General features: G+C 32.7%; 1 protein-coding gene across 1 annotated transcript in view; it reads left to right on the top strand.

Annotated features, from left to right (window-relative positions):
• The first annotated feature begins 908 nt into the window (after window positions 1-908).
• LOC106125379 (probable serine/threonine-protein kinase ndrC) overlaps window positions 909-16,196 on the top strand; it is a 76,126-nt gene continuing 60,838 nt past the window's right edge. The window contains exon 1 of the mRNA XM_013322557.1: window positions 909-1,395. Coding sequence (XP_013178011.1) covers window positions 1,188-1,395 — 208 coding nt within the window. The 5' untranslated portion in view covers window positions 909-1,187. The remainder of the gene's footprint in view (window positions 1,396-16,196) is intronic.

The raw sequence follows: 16,196 nt of genomic DNA on the forward strand, positions 1-16,196 counted from the left end.
AACAAGCCCCTTAGAGAGTTTTTTTTCTGTTACGTTTGTAGACAAATTGTACATACATCAACATCGTTCATAAATCGGAGAATAATGATGTTTTAATTATACCAATTTAAATCAGTAGTAATTAATATCTGGCTATCTGTGTCTTGTGGTAAGTTTCGGACTGTCCGAGCGAAAGGTAATATGTGAAAGGCGACAGAGATTAGGTTAAGAGCAACTAGAAACAAATACATCTAACAAGAAATTGTATCATGTCTTACTTTCGCATACACGTATTATGTTCGTGAAAGCTGACAATATAACGTTACTTGTAATAAAGATATCTAATATATTTGATACTATTATAGGTGTAGCCCGCGACTCCCTCCGCGCGGAAATAAAACTTAATTAATAGCCTATGTGCACTTCCACACTATGTTCTACGTCTATGCCAAATTTCGGCGAGAACCATGCATCCGTTCTGTAGATACCTTCAAACAAACATCCATCCATGCAAACATACGCATTTATAATATTAGTAAGAAGTAAGATTAGTAAGATATAATATGCCATATGTGTATGTAATGAATAGCAATGCTAAAAGGAATTAAACTACAACAGAAATTTTTAACATCGCTTTGGTTAAAATTTATAAAAATCTAACTTATGTAATCTTGAGAAAAAAACATCGTATTGATGCCATTTATAAACAATCATGTTCATATTGGAATTAAAACTTTCGTTATAAATACAAGTAACGGAATTCACTGCGATTGCTTGCATTGCTTACTGATAGCTTATCTCTTTTAAAAACACCAGCTGTGCTACAGCCAATAACTTTCGATATAACCTGCGTCCATTGATTTGAAGCCTGCGCTTGCGCATTAGTGGGGGCAACTCCCACTTGCTCGTCTCAGTACCTTCACCGCCGTCGCAGCAGATGCACGTATCGACGCCGTTCGAATTCAAAACACGATCGAAAACTATTACGTTATCTCTCGCATTTAATTAATCTAATTCTTAATTAAAAGTTTATGTGCACTTTTTAAAGCGATGTGTAAAAGTGAACGTGCGTATTCGTACGATGTTTGTGTGCGTTCCGATGTGTGTCATTGAATGTATTGCGCTTACTAGTTGCAATACAGCGAAAATGTGACTGTTTGTTATTGCAAGTGTGTACCATCGATCGTTTGATCGAAAAATGGCCATTAATGACATTCCATAATATACTGATGTTCAATAAGATGCGCGAGTTCTTAAGGATCACTTTGGTGTGTGTTTGTGCTGTTCTTTTGGTGCGCGATGGCTGGTGCGCGGAGGACGTGGTCTCCTCGGAAGTGACGGTGGAGTCGGAACCGATAAGCACGAGGTCTGATGACGCTGAGCAACGGAGGGATAGACAGAGCACTCTTTTGCCAGGTAAGGTGAAATCACCAATTTGTTTAAGATCGCAATTAATTAAGAATTGAAGTAAGCAGATATCTACGACAAATTCGTGTAGTATGTAGAATTCTCTATATTTTATTAACGTTAGCAGTGCGTCGAATTATTTTGTTCTGCTTAAATTATTATGAAACTAAGCCTAACGACAGTCTACGAGAAAACGCATAGTGAAAATCAAAAACAAGATGAAAAACTTGTTCCAACCCTCTTAGCAGAACAGAAGATCGTCAATTTGCGAGGTAAGTATATTATTATGATGATTAAAAAGATAGAAACAAACGATATGAATATTAATATTTCTAGCGTAGAGAAGCCACCTGCGAATAACATCTGAGCTATCGGCCGGATATCTTCACGTAATCGGAAAAGAAAATCGTAATACAATATGTAATCCGGTGTTTATGTGGAAGCATTTATTATACCAATCTATTATGTAGTCGGAGAGTAGTCATTGTTTAATTAAAACTGTTTTATATATAAAAAAACAAATGACTATATACTTGTGACACTCCGGGAAAGAATAGGAGGCGAATCATTGTTTAAAATTGAGTTTAAGCTTTTATCAAAAATTATATTTACGTAATACTTCAATAAATAATCTTCACATTGTGTAACTCGATATTAGTGATTTACTTAATGCTAGCTGTCCGCCGAAACGCGAGAAATTAAAAAAAAATAATTAGTAGCCTACGTGTTTTTTCAGACTATGTTCCACATCTATGCACAATTTTAGCTAGATTCATGTAGTCATTATGGAGATACCGTCTAACAAACATCGATTCATCCATCCAAACACTCATATTTATAATATTAGTATGATTAATATTGATTAAATAATATATTTCCTATTAAAATTCTTAGGTTAACATATAAATTGTATAAGTTTTTGGTCAAAACATCGAGATTGTGCGCCCACGCATATGATTTTATTACATTTTTACCTAATATGGTAAAATATTTCAAGCTGATATTGGAAATAATAGGAAATCATAAAAGATACGTATATTACAAAATTGTAGAACTGACTTATAAAACTATGCCACCAGAAAAAAAAACATTTTAATCCAAGATTTTAAAGGCAAATTTGTCTTAACCATAGATAAGTAATTCTTCTCTATATCCTTATTTAATCATTGGTTATTCTTAAATGTAAAACATACCAGTATTTTTCCAAGTATTGCGTTAAAAATTCAAACAAGACTAGGTAGTAAGTAATTCAAAGAGTTTAATACTGGTTAGATGTTGTAATTATCAGACCTACATTCTAATTTAGCATATTGCGTATGCGCAATCGATCCTAAGCAGAACAAACGTATATAAACCCTTGAAATGTTAAATGAATTACGCAAATATGTACAATACGTTTTTAGGAGACTGTGTGGTGAATTCTTAAACGATTGCTTAAATAACTAAAAACTAATACAGAGTTAAAATAAATAATTAAGCATTTGTAAATTCAAATTAAACAAAATAATACGCATTTAAAAGTTTCGTTGTTTGTATATTGATGAAGTTTGGATTTCTCTTGCCATCTCAATGTTATGATTTAAACTAACTGTCTTCTGCTACTCTGTCCACGTGGAATGAAAAAAAGATTTAATAAGTACAAAGATATAGTAAACACAATTTGTGTTCTCCCAGAATGTGCTCTATATGTATGCCGAATTTTATCGAGATCCATCTATCAAATATCCATTCATTCATCTATCTAAACATTCGCATTTATAATATTAGTAAGATGTTATTCTCTAACATTTTATTCACAGTAAACCCACGTTCTTACTCCAGAATTTTGTCCCATTTCGTTTTACTTCTATAGACAGAGAATTTCCTAGTCCAAAACATTACAATGCTTATCAAATAAAATATAAAATAGCTGTAACGTTTAAATTGAAGTGACATAACTGGGAGCATATTAATAAGATTCGTTTGTTGTGAAAACGTTGTACTGAACGCGACTTCGGTTGCCGTTCGGGTTGCGCAACGCGCTGCGGCGTGCGAAAACATTTGCATTACAAAGAGCCCAGCGCACGCACTATGCGTGCCGGTACAATGCGACGCTTCTAATATACACATCTAATGGGTAATTCACAACGCAAACGGGGTCACTGCACTTTGTTTAGTTTCTACCGACTAAATGCCGCTCTCATAAATAGTGTAGATTTCTCATACTTATTCTAATCTCATGTGTGCAGCCAAGGCGTTGCCATGGGGGAGAGGGAGATAGTTGCCCTCAAAGATATATAAATCTTACATTTAAGCAACTGTTTGACTTATAGTATATATTTTGATCATAACTGCGCACGTATAGCGCAAATATGCATTTAGAAATCCTGAAGAATTCAATTAAATACCTGTTTATTAATTACTAAAATTGTAGAGGAAAATGTTAATTGTTACGCTATTATCGTTAAGTTAATTAATAAGAAACAACATCAGGTGTCGCATGGCGTGAAGCTAACTGCAGAGCTGTTAACAGATAATTTATAGACAAGAAAAGATTGTGCTATATTATTGTGTTATACGATAAATACTTTGAAGTTCCCAGCTTATTCATCATTCAGCTCATTATACGTCCCCACCAAGGGACTCGGAGCCTATCCTACGATAGGGGCGATTAGGCCATAGTCAACCACGCTGGCCAAACGCGGGTTGGTTGACTTTACACATATCTTTGAACTTCTACGCAGATATGTGTAGATTGCATCACGATGATTTCCTTCGGGGTAAGATACCCACGTGGTTTATTTATTCGTACAATTTTTTTTTGGATGTGTCTTATTCTTAATTATGACATAAATGCTTTTGGGCAATTCCAATCAATCAAACTAAGGATGTTCACGGCCATAAGTTCAGAGATGATCAAATTGTCTTTACTACGGCAATCAATCAGGTATTGTTGCTGTTGTCAAGATAACTTCACACGTCCGAATATTTCGATTGGTTCGAGTCCCGTGTGAGAGTTGCATCAGACACCGACAATGGGTTTTCTCGGCCTTGGATATGGATATCTTGCACTTACACAATTCGTTCGATTGTCTTTATTGTTCCATGTGTTTTTGCGGGTGTCGTTTTAATTTGGTTTGGTAGATATCACAATATGTGTTGCAAAATGATATAAGTAGATAACTGGTTATTATGATTCATTTTTATTTTACTAAGTACTTTAAAAAAATCACGTTACGTATAACGAGTATATTTAGGGAGGGGGCGATGAACTTATCAGGGTTGCTGGAACCTGTGAATGTAATGTGTTAGTGAATGACCAATGTAGCTATTATTAGGGCAGACCTACTAGCAGAGGTACAATAGTTATGATGATAACGATGATAAATACAAAATCAAATTACATAATTTGCAATAAACGCACCGAAAGCAGTGCCTCATATATTGTCAGCGTGTTTTACGATTGCCTTTTAACAACGTAATTTTCTTGGAATGAAGTGACACATTGTTAAATTACATATTGTGCCGTTGATTTATGTCATGGCTCTTCGAATACCACAAATATAATGTAATATTGGAACGGCAGGTGGAAAATGAACTATTTCAATGTGATTTACTTGTCACATGAAATTCCCCATTCTCCGTTGTAACGAAAAATAGTTTTTATAATTTCGTTACTTTATTACAATTCTATGACTATAGTAATAGTCAAAAGAAGGATTTATTAAACTATCGCAATTATTTATAGACTTTTTGGTGATCATAATATCCCTGACATTATTCTACACAATGTGGGGTCGTCACTGCAAGTTTTTTGCATAGATAGGAGAACATTTAGCATCGTAGTATTTTATGGCTGTGGCCATCTTTGTTAATAACATAAAACTTCGGTGAAGATACTAATTAAATTTTGCTATCATGAGGAAATTATAAGTGTTTCATTCAATCGGAATAGATAAATGTTTACAAAAGCGACTCGTGCGATGAAGTGACGAGAAGTAAGATGTTTCGACTATCCAGCTGTTAAAATATAAACACAGTTTATATTCTTTTCTTCGAGACATAACATTGTGTAATCTTTTACTACAGATATATTATGTTACTTTATTACTTGCTGTCGAACATTATTCCCGGCATCGATAACCAATTTTTACAGTTCGTTTAATGGAATGAAGATGTTGCCATTGGAAAAATCAATAAGAACAGCGACGAGCTACGAACTTATTGGGGGCCCTTCTTTAGAGTGTAAATATGGTAGTACTCGCGGTTGCGTGGTCCATTGAGCTGCATTCGCTTTGAGGAAGAACTCTCGACGGGTTCAAAACTGTCACTTAAGCAGTCCTATACTGATGATTTTTTATATTAAATCTTCACGGCGGACCTATCGGCGGTTCTAGCTGCAATCTGCTTTCTTACCATCCTATATAGAATGAAATATTCAGGAGTGAAAAACAGGAAGGGGATAGGACGTCCATCCACATTGATCAATAGTCAATACAAACAAGTTTAATAAACAATGTTTATATGGTCATAATGTATCTACAATAGGCGTGGCATTTCCTCCGGCAACAATGACTGTGGGAACGATTTCTCTAACTCTATGGAGTTGGCTTTTGTTGGTGCAGTTCACCGGATGTTTCACATGCACACGAGTTTATTTTTAATCATTGAAAAGTATTAGGTGCTTTGTTTGGCCTAGATTTATTCTACTGACCAATTATTCTTTACAAATAAAAGTGCTTGTTATTTTTTTACGCGTAATTATTTAAGATGTTATCAAACTTTTCCTGATTCCTTAGAGTTTTGTGAATTTAATTTTTTTTTTATACTCACAGACAAAACTGATTGCTCATTAAATAACAACGTTATTTTTAAAATGGATGATGTCGTTAATTCACACGGAAAATTTTTATTTATTAGTTCATCAGTATTCAATATTGTAGTTTGTGGGAGCGTAACCCCTGTGGCTTATTATTTACACAACTTCTTGATTTTCATCTTTAGTGTGAGTTTTAAAAAGTGATTAATAAATTTAATGATATTAAGTTTAGGGCAACACTGAACACTAAGAACCTGATCACTATTGTTAGTAGTAGTACACAATTATAACAATAAAATGTATAAATAATTATGCAAAAAATAATACTTAATTTTATAATAATTTTAACCTTCAATTGTTTTTAGCAAATTTCTAATTCTAATTTTAATTTCTATCTCTTAATATTTATTAAAATATTGATGGCAACAGTTGTTAAATAAATTATTAATTATTTATTTATAATAATTTTAATAATTTTCGACACACTGCAGATTTGGTTGTGCATTAAGACCGTCATTAATTATATTGCGTCTAAGAAACATCCGCCATGTTTAAATTTTTATTTAACCAGCAAATTGCATTTTGGACTTTGTTTCAAAGAAATAAGTTCCATTAAGTATGAAATTTTAATAAATTACGTTCCGTTGGTCGCCTCTTTATAAATCAAGATTCGTTGCGTAAATATTAAATACCTGTGAACAGTTGCGAAAATATTCCTTATGCCTTTTGTAATAAGAGTCATAGATTTTGTAATTTGTACGTGCATGGGATTTAACTTCATAACCACCACTGGCCAATTATTTCAGTGTTGTCTGTATCAATTTCAATCGTTATTTAGTAATATCCTTTTGGTGCAACCCTGAGGTAAAGAGAAAGGTTTGCTACAACCCTAATACGGATACGCCTTTGACACATTTTTTATTATCCAAAAAGTAAATAAATATGTGAAATAAAAATATATTTGTTACAAGTGTTTCATAATTATTATGTTTTCATTATTCAAAATGACATAATATACATCGTAAAATAACTTGCTTTGTTGCAACTTGCTGATTGTTAAGTCGCCATAGAATAATTATGTGTATCTTCGCGCCATAATTGACATTGACATATTGACATAAGACATTTTAATAAACACGTTGTTGAACAAAACAACAGATTGAGTGATTATTACCAGCCAGTATACAAGTTATTTTAAAAAACAAAAGACGTGCAGTGAAACAAGAAGTCGAAGTCTAAAGTCTAGATTTTTAGGACATACTAACAGAGTAGCCTTATTTTTAACCGAGTTCTCTTAACCTGTAGGTTGCCTTTCTCTAACCTCGATTCAAAGCAACAAGACATGTGAAATACATTTCCATAACATTCGATTTTGTATCGGAAACGCGTCAGGTAAACAAATAAGTTTGTGTCGTTGTTTAAAAATTTTGTTTTGAACCTTGGACCGGTTGTGGGTTTCGATTTCGATTTGTTATTGTCACATCAAACGTTATAAAAAAATATCAAAGCATTAACGTTGAATATCTTAATTTATTTGGTACGTATGATGAGATTGGAGCTTGATCTTGACATAAAAATTTATTGATCATACATATATTTGCGCGATAACAAAACAAAAAGTAACGCAAAACAAAAACATACGTAAATATCTTCTGGGGCAAATGATATATGAATTATTAGATATGACGAATCAGTTTATGAACAAGTATCCTGTCTAAATAAGTCAAAAAGGTCTTTTTTTGCTATTTTTCAACAGTATTGTCTTAAATCATTAGAAAAACATCAATGTTATTCATTTATGTAGTTAGATAGAGCATAAATACGTTCATATTAAACAATATTTTATACATTTTATTAAGTTTAAAATGAAACGATCGCCGAGGGACGAAGATCAGCGCGACAACGCGCTTTGAATATGTATGAAGACGAATTCATTGTACGAGAGCGAAGACGCAATACTAACGAATTCCAAAACGCCTCGAATGTTACAACAAATATTTGTTAATATCGAAACTTGACGAGTTTTACGGATTGTTCTGGAAAATAAAGCTTAATTGGTTAAGGTTATTTTTTATTACTGTGTTATTTTTAGTGTGATAAGGGTAAACAAAACATATTCTCAGAATATGTCAAAGAGGTTGGGAAGTTGACTCAAATTTAAGAAAGAGGATATTATATTTAAGAGAACCCGAAACCGACGTGTATATTTGCTTAATATATGAATGGAGAAGAAGCGAGAGGGCTGTATCAGAACTGCCCCAAACGGAGGTCCGCGGTCTCTGCCCAACTTTGTTACGCGCGTGAGTTATGTTGTTGTTGTTTTTAAATTACAAGTCTTAATTCTAGTAAAGCCACTGACGTAAGTTTAATAGTTTTTGACTTAAACGGGTTTGTAACATTTTATTTACTGATTGTTGCAGATATTTTAAAAAGGCTTGCTGTAACTCGTCCCATAAAATAAGACTTAATTCTCGTTTTCTAATTAGTTTGCGAAGTAAATTTGTAGAGCCTTGTAACTCTTCATACATGAAAGCGAGAATGTATGAACGTTCAAAAACCTACGCGCATACCGTCCTCGCTTAACGTTTAATTTTTTATTGTACTCCACTGTGGGCGATGAACTTGGCTTTAATAACAAAATGGCGGATTAATATTTGACATCTTCATGTTATTTGATATTAAACAAGTTACAAATTTAAAATGATTAAATTTATTTAGTGACATTTAACGTTCGTCACATATTTGGGAATGTATTTGGTTAGTGATCTCCCATTGACTTGGTTTAAGCATTGATCAATAAGGAGCCGCCCTTTTTTAATTCGTTAATCCTCTTTATGTTTCTTTAACAAGAAGGAAAAATCATGTCTTGTTTGTCGTGGCGTAGGCAGAATTCTTAGAAATATTTTATGCTTAATGATGCAATCACTTATATTAGTTATGACGAATTGCAAACTACCTGTATCTTGTAAGAAATATTATGCTATAGGAAATAATTTTTTCTTAGTGCATGGTAGCAATAGTAAAAGTAAGTTCAAGCTTTATATTTACAAATATTTATTAGCAAGATTTCCAAACATTCTTTTACCCGAACAATTTCAATGTGGGTAACATTATTTACGCTTCAGTTCTATTTAAAGTTTTATCACAAAAACATCGATGTTTTTAAACTCGTTGTCAAAATATTTATAGCAACAGAGTACGTTTTGGGATAATATGAATTGACATGATGAGTTTAATAATAATTAATGTTGCTTTTACTCATGACAATCGATTGTTATTGTGGCCTTCGATTGTGTTCATGACATCGATTTTGTGATGATATAAAATTGCAGTATCGATTTTACAACATCAAGTTGATTAATATTATGTGTAGCATATAACCAATTTTAGGGTTCAAATTATAAGACTGGTTGTCGTCTCAGCTACTTTTTAACTTAATTAAAAAGGTGGTTCTTTTATTCACCTCGATGTTTTTCAAGTCTGTCTGAACACATTTTAGATTTTTCATATTTTATAATCCACTTACTTCGTTTGGAAAATTGAATCCCGCGTTATTTCTCCTTTCTTGTCTATAAGTACATTATAGTGCGACAAGCTTATATGGGCCAGTAAAAGAAGAATAAAATTCTTAATTTGACTCATGTCCACCGGGTCAGATAGCTTCGTCCAAGCTTCGTCGTGTATTGTTCATGGATGCTGTCAATGTCAAAGTTGTAATGTTACCAGGAAATACTTGTATCGGTTAACCGCATCACAATTACGTCTATATCTGTATCGGGCTTCTCGTTCCAAACCATCGGCTCGTATGATGAATGTCACCTTGGTGGTTAAATGGACACATGCGCGTATCCATCATTCTTTGATAATAATGGTGTCTAGTAACCGAGATAACAACCTCCTTTTAGATGTAAGTACCTTAATATGATCAGTTTAATTATTAACACGTTCTAACTTTGAATAACAGTGCTTTGCTTTATTGGCAGCAAGAGAGGATACAGCGGATTTCTAAAAAGATCTTAATTTTATTTGATTTTGACTGATTCTATTAGTATTATGTTTAAATGTATATACTCCTAAACAAACGAGCATTGTTGTCCACACTCCCATCCTATCTCCAGCAGATCCGTTGCTGCTCGATTGTGCGCTATTGTGCCATAGACAATGCGCCGCCATTTTGTGCACAATGCGCGACATTGGCGCCACCTTGGGCCAGCCTTGCTGATCCTACGCCTTTTCCCCAGGCATGTGTTAACTCTGTAATCAAAAAATAAATTAATTACTAGAGTATATGGTTAGAATGAGACACTGCAAAATTGTCATGGATTTTTTTTACTTTTTACGATTTTAATTTTTTTTTAATTCTAGAAATGGTGGTAAGTCTTTAAAAAGGTTTTGTTGCTGTTATAAAAGTAATGTCGCACAAGCAATGTTCGTAGTGTTCATTTCTATGAATTAATTATACACGTTCTTTTTTCCTCCACTTTCTAGTCACTCCAGCGTGACGTTTGACGGTTCTGTATGACACATAGTCGTGTCTTTTCAATGTATGGCATTGTCTCATTTTAATCACATGCCTTAATTAGATTAGGTTATAGTAAAAATTAATAATCAGAGGTTGATGATTTTCGGGTGGCACATTAGAATCTAAGTTAATAATCGATCCACCTCTGTCGAATGAAGGTAGGCAACGCATCTGCAAATACAAATGTCTATGGGCAACGACCACTTCGCTGTTTAGACGAATTCAAGTATTCGCTTGCTCTTTTGTCACCTTTTGCTATAAAAATAAGCCAATCCAACTATAGTACTACAAGTTCTGTGTTTGTTTGGTTTATAAATAGAATTTTTTTTAAATAGAAATCTTATGAAGGGTGTTGTGATTCGATGCGCGCATTTTACAATACCTCGCCCATACATACTAAATGCGCGAACATGCGTGGTCGCGAGTCGTCAAGGCGGCTTCTAAAATTCATACAATTTGAAGGTCGTCTCAACTTTATGATTTACTTATAGCTAGATAACACAAATACTAACCCAACTAATGTTGATGATGTGGATCACAGCTGGCCAGCGATCCATAAGAGTTTCTTACGAATTTCGGAAAAAGTCATTTCGGGTTCGATTACGTATATCTTTTTCCGGGATCTGCAAAAATACATAAAGATTATTGAAATTCTTTCCGAATTAGACGAAAAATAATATATCTTGATATGTTTTGTTTTTAATTCTATTGTTTGTCTTCCTGACACCTAAACAATTAATTCTGTTAACGTAAATAAATAAAAACAAATAACCTCAACACGTTTACTGAGATGTGAGATCTTTCCTGTTGATAAGAATTGCGAATCCTTGGACTATTGTTCTATCCCTCTTAGTAACAATTTCCTTATAAAATTTACCTTCCGCCCTATTTAGACCACAGACAAACTTCAGAATTCTACGATTTTTAAGGTTTGTCTCTCATACTTGGGGAATAGCCTTCATTTTGTTGTTCTGAAAAACTAGTGACCAATATCAATATAGTTTCTGTTAGTAATTGATGAAATTTCCCTATAACAATATTTGAAGGCGTAAACTTTTTTTTGTACACTGTACAAGAAAAGCTGTTAGTGTTGCTCGAAGTATTTTTGTGTAAAATTATTACATTTTTTTTGATTTAATTTTTAACTTGAGGTTACATTCACTTTAACTTAATTACAGCGGGTTTTGTTACTTATAATTTGCTTAAATCCCGCGTGTAAGGTCAACAAAAGAATGCCGTAGAATCCTTTCGCATTGCGTCACTCGTATGTAGTGCGTTTGCATCATCAACATCGTAGGTATACGCCGTCCGATTTTATTTTTCTGCATCTTACTAATATAATAAATGCGAAAGTTTAGATAGGTGGATGTTTGATAGAAGTTTTCTCCGGACCGTTGCAACGAATCTTGATGAAATTTGGCACAGATAGAACACATAGGCTACCTACAATTTTTTTTTAAATTCCGGGAAGTCAAGGTCGCGGGCGACACCTATTTTTTAATAAAGCCAACAAAATGATATACGATTTTTTTAGAAAAAATATCGCCTAATTACATTTTGTTACGTGTAATAAGCTGATATTGTAATCAGTTAATATTAAAGTGAACAGTTTCAAGTAGTATTTTTCTGTTTTCCAAATGTTCATAAATATATTCATTGTTACGTCCTTGTAAGTTTAATTCAGTTTCCATTGATGCAAGCCAGACTCGTTTACATTGACTTAATGCAGAATTACTGTGCCGGGTTGCTACTAGAACCACAAATTTGTGAACTAATTGGAGTCACAATTTAAAATCCGACAAAAGAATTTAACAATTTCCAATGGTTTTTTTTATGAATAAAAATCTTTCAGAAGTATAATTAACTTATATGTCGACCATTTATGACATTTTGTTGGTACCAAATTACAAATATAATTTTCATATAAGTCTTAAATACACGTGTATTGGTAAAAAGTCGATTTTTTTCAAGTATTACAATTTCCATTTGGGACTTTTCCATAATGTACTTTAAACATATGGTAATCCTATTATACCGATCTTTGTTCTCAAGCATCGTACTTCCTTTTGAAGTGGGTACAGCTTTCTTAATGCGCGGTTTTCTCGTAAATCATTTCTAAAGCGACTTCATTGTTGTCTCTTGACGATGTTGATTGCTTCTCTTTAAGTAATGCAATGTGTTGACATTTCTGATGCAAAATAATATACAAGAATGAATCTAGACGAGAATAGCAGTACAAGTTTGAGTTGGCACATCTAACACGAGACTACAGTGGGTCCGTATGTGCCAAATCTGGGATTTGATAGATGTTTGTCACCAGATAATTGAAAAACGGCTGAACAGACTTCGATCAAATTTGGCACACAATTAGTAATCTTAAAGTCGTGAGCTAAAGCTGGTAGGAACAGTAGATAGGTAAATAGTTTTGTAAATAAAAATATAAATAATTCCCATAATGTCGGGATGTCGTGCGTCATTCGATACAACACATCCACGTAATACGCTACTTTGCCCGTGGCGCCACTTTCTCCTTCGAAAGTAAAAGCGACCCGGACCGGTCCGACCGTTGCCTTTCCTCGACTTATTGCAGATAATACCTTTTTTGTGTAATAATGTACTACAGTAAGAGATATTTGCTTTGTCGTTCGTTTTGTTTTTTATGTTATTTCTTTTTCAAGACATTTTATTTTGCGGTTGTCGCTTTCATTTGGTAATTTACGATTGAAATACAAGAAGCTTGATCATTGGTTATTCGATATTTATTTCTTTGGTTAAAATAATTTTCATTTTCGCTATAGTTAGGAATATTTTTATTGAAAATTATTGTAATACTGGAAACTTTTTATAATTTTAGCGCTTTTTTTACTCTGTGAAAAGTGATTTTGATGATGTCATGTCATAGATTATGTAATGGCTTTATGGCAACTGTTTTTTGCCTGAATCGAGCAATAAGGTTAAGGTTTTATACTAATGTGATTAAAAAATTATCAACGCATTAAGAATTTAAAAAAAAAGTAAAACGAGACGCCTTTAATAGATAAAGACATATTCTAGTTTAGTAATACTATTCTTGGGATAGTTCTAGGGTTGTATTACTTTATTTAGACTGACATGCGTCAGTTAATGAATGCAGAACCAGTTGTTTATCCGTAGTAAAGCTTTAGATTGAATACTTTCAAATCATTAAATAAGATAAGTAATAATATCCTCGTTGTAGAAAATGTTTTCTATGTCGCGATTACCTTGTCCTGTCTACAAACTGGACTGACAATTCTTTTCCAGTTTTCGATGTAGATACTTTCATATCATTTACTTTCCTATTAAACGATACAAAAACTAATATTATTCTGTCAAATAAGTTCTCCTTACATGTAGAAGTGCGTATTTTATGTTATATGTATGTATTATATATACTACTGTCTAGTTCCCGACACATATTACTAAACATAGTGTTTCAAATAAATTAGAATAAATGAAAATCGAAATATTTTTGAATGCCATTATATCTGTTGCTATCGAATTAAAAATCGTCAAATAGTTTTAAATAATATTCATCTAATTATAATCGATTCCGAAACATCGATTCTTTATAAATTCATTTGACAAAGTTACGGTTGATTTTGATTAACCTACAATTCTCTATTACGTAACTATTGCAACTTTCCTTTGGTCTAATGATTGTAATAATTAAAAACCAGTCACAGTCAATTAACTAAGCATATAATCGACCACATAATCGATTTAAGACTACTATGGCGTATGAAAGTGCACACTCAATTGACTCTTTTAAGAGTCCATTTGAGCTATGGGTAAGGTGTATACGGCATGTTTCCTTTCAAGAGACCAGACGTGTTTGTTTTCCTATCTTTAATGAGGACAAATAAAAAAAAAATAATTAAAAAGTCTGTTAACTGAGTTCAACTTTTATTTTAAAATGTGTTAACAGTTAATAAATTAATTATATGTTTAACACAAAAACATAGAAAAAAATGGAGTTTATTAAAACACTTCACAATTAACATTTAGTACCTCTTTTGTAATAACAAAAATATGCAATAATGCAATTTTATTAATAAGACAAAGATAAATAGTTAATTTCTTGTTTATAAATTCATGTTTCGTCATATGGAAGAATGCAGTTTTACATTGATACAACTTGCTATTTTCACAATTCATTGCTAACGACATTTTAATCAGTGACGACTATTTTTACGCGATGTTTTACGATGAAATTTATTGTAAGTTATAGGTTCTTTATAATGTAAACAAGCTGCGAAAAAGAATTTTAACAAAGAAAAAACTTATTCTGTGTTGTCCTCTTTAGTAGATAATCCTTTTAAACTTAAAAAAATACGGATGAATCGGATTTGGAAGACATTTGAGGGAATTAAAATTGCAACATTTAACCTAGGTTTTCGAGACCGAAATACCCGTTTATTGTTTTGTTTTAATGTTTTCTCTATTTTGTTAAAGTATATGACAAGGATGACGATATCAACATATATAAAAGAAAGTCGTGTTTACACTATTTATAACTAAAGAACGACTTTACCGATATGGCTGAAAATTGGTGAGAAGGTAGCTTAGAGTCAGGAGACGGACATGGATACTATTTATTCATTTTTTTTGTCGAATTTATGCCTTGAAGAGCTGCTTTTTATTTAACTTACGAATATTATAAATGCGAATGTTTACATGGATGTGATGTGGATGGATGGATGGGTGGGCTACACTAATTAAGTTTTTTTATATATCCACGCGGGCGGAGTCGCGGGCGACAGCTAGTATTTTATATAGAGAAATTGGTCTTAGAATCCAACGGTTCTTTTAATAGTAGATATCAATGGTAAATTATTATATTTGTAACGAATAAGAGTAAAGCTATGTTCTTAATTTGTTAAAGGTACTTTTGGTCCACAAAGTGAAAAGCTTAACACGGTTATGTTGATACGAGAGGCGTGAGGTAAGTGGATTGAGATCGTGTACGAGAGAGCTGTATCTAGGTCAGTGTGCATCGCGCGGGGTTGCCACGAGAATCCTGTGTGCTGTGAATAGGGTTGCCACGAAGATAATAATTTATATGTTCTATTATACATTTTTAAGTATAAAATTTTCAAAAATATGAAATATAATAAATAAATTGCTTCCAATTAGGCAAGTTTAAGTGACATTGATTTAAAGTATATTTGATATGAATAAACGACTTTTGAAGTTGAATTACTATAAAGGTGACCGCTAATTACCGAACACAGATAATAACTATTAATGGTGACTGATTTAGTGCTTCATTTTTTTAATTCGACATGTAAATCGGTCTCACGATAAAGCGTAAAAACTTTTTGGATAGGATGGTCTTCGGAAATGTAGACTTGTTTACACGAACCAATTTGCAATTAATTATGTTTTTTTTTAATTTTTTCTTAATTTTAATGAGAAAAATATTACCAACATGTCGAAATAACTTTGTTATGTATTTCGAAATTCAAGACC

This window comes from Papilio xuthus, unplaced genomic scaffold, assembly GCF_000836235.2.
Source record: "Papilio xuthus unplaced genomic scaffold, Pxut_1.1 DF825928.1, whole genome shotgun sequence".
Classification (NCBI taxonomy): domain Eukaryota; kingdom Metazoa; phylum Arthropoda; class Insecta; order Lepidoptera; family Papilionidae; genus Papilio; species Papilio xuthus.